The sequence below is a fragment of the Solanum tuberosum genome, unplaced genomic scaffold (assembly GCF_000226075.1).
Source record: "Solanum tuberosum cultivar DM 1-3 516 R44 unplaced genomic scaffold, SolTub_3.0 scf00298, whole genome shotgun sequence".
In the NCBI taxonomy this organism is placed as follows: domain Eukaryota; kingdom Viridiplantae; phylum Streptophyta; class Magnoliopsida; order Solanales; family Solanaceae; genus Solanum; species Solanum tuberosum.
The window spans coordinates 628,921-630,624 of record NW_006239219.1 but is presented as its reverse complement, the minus strand read 5'-3'; the positions used below and the strand labels follow the sequence as shown (position 1 = coordinate 630,624).

Genomic DNA, 1,704 nt, shown 5'->3' with positions numbered 1-1,704 from the left:
TTAAGTAATAATGCTAACTTCCATTAATTGAGATACAAATGAGAATACATTCTTTAATAATTTGAACTAGGGCACACACATCTTCACAACAATTACATAACATTTTCATACTACAACTTCTTCAACTCAACAATTTATTTATTGTTCCTAGTAGTACTACTAGTACTAATTAATATTAATGTCAAACTTTTCTTGAAATAGGGGTGAGGTGGGGGTGTCCTCTTGGAACCATGGGAAGGATAAGCTAGAACCAGAACCAGGACATGTGCTACCTGCTATTCAAGTAGCTTCCGAGAGGAGGGGGGGGGGGGGGTCTTAATTGCTTTTTAAACCAGATATGTAAGGCTTGATAAGTTTAATAAGTGAGCCTTGAAGATGAAGTGACATGACTTCATTAGTAGAACCAACCAATAACCCCCCAATAAAAACAGCAGGAAACATGAATGAACTATTGACACCCATCCTTATTAAGGCCTTTTCCATTTCTTTTCCATCAGACTCATGATCAATTTCACAAACATATGGAATTACACCAAGATCTTGAAATAATATACTCACTGCATAACTCAAACAACATGTACTCTTGCTAAAAATCACCACTCCATGTTCTCTAGTCATTCTTTGTACCTTCTCCATATTTTTTTTGACAAAAATTAGATGAAGCAACTAGCCAAAAAAAGAGCTAGAGAAATAAAAGGATTTTTATTTCACAAGCTCAAAGATAGATAGGCTAGGTTGCTTGAAAATAGGGGTGGGCATGGTGAGTCTATTTATAGTTATAAATGAATAAAGAAAAGAACCTTTTAAAAGATTGTGAGCTTTATTTAGATGCTTTGAAAAAAAAGATCCTACTACTACTATTTTGTTCCACATATAAAGGGCAAGTTGGAAGAACATATATTCTATGTGATCATGCATGCACGTTTTTAATGGAATTTAAGTTATATACATTATCGATATAAAAAATATATATACATTTTATATTTATTTGTTGTAGCAGGTGAATGGTGATAACACCATTTTTTGGACTATAGGTTTAATTTTCCATTCATGAGCCCACTTTGGTCTGTAGAAGTGAAATTTCTTCCTCTCATATTATATTAGTGTTGAGTTTTGCTCTTAAAAGTCTTTCTTGATTTGTGTGCTCCTTATTTAATATTTAAAAAAACTTGTTGAATTTTGAGGGAATATCTCATAAAGGACAATATCATAGATATGTTTTAAGCTTTCAAAATTTTTCTATAATTTTCAAGATCAAATATTTTTCTATAACATTTCCAATAAGGATGGCATAAAAAGTGCTCCATGCTCTTTTTTGAGATTAAATTTATACTGTCAGTCAAATACATAATATATAATATAATCTTGAATATTCCACACGTACCAAAATGACTCAAGATTTAATTGTCAAACAACTAGGAATTATTCCACTAATCTACAACTTATAAGTAATAAACAATATATCGTAATCACTAATTATTTCTCAGAAAAGAAATTGACTCATGTTGTTTCTCAGAGAACATAAAATAAACAAAACTTTGATAAACAAATTAAAATTTGAAACTAAAAAGTTTGTGATTGATAAATAAACTAATAAAAATAAGAAAATGTAACATGATAATGGAAAAATGAAAAAGTGTCTCGATCATACATGAATAAATACTAAGTAAGTAATCTTGGAGAGATCAAGCTTTCTGTGTAAGT

The 1,704-nt window shown here is 30.2% G+C and overlaps 1 protein-coding gene across 1 annotated transcript; it reads right to left on the bottom strand.

The window, feature by feature from the left end:
* Nucleotides 1-271: 271 nt before the first annotated feature.
* On the bottom strand, nt 272-734 carry LOC102582011 (monothiol glutaredoxin-S11-like). The gene has a single exon (XM_006359367.2). It carries the CDS (start codon nt 634-636, stop codon nt 316-318), a length of 321 nt encoding a protein of 106 aa, XP_006359429.1. The 5' UTR covers nt 637-734; the 3' UTR covers nt 272-315.
* Nucleotides 735-1,704: the final 970 nt, after the last annotated feature.

What these genes read in the sequence shown, in the direction of transcription:
- LOC102582011 (XM_006359367.2), bottom strand. Translation starts at nt 636, where the DNA reads ATGGAGAAGGTACAAAGAATGACTAGAGAACATGGAGTGGTGATTTTT.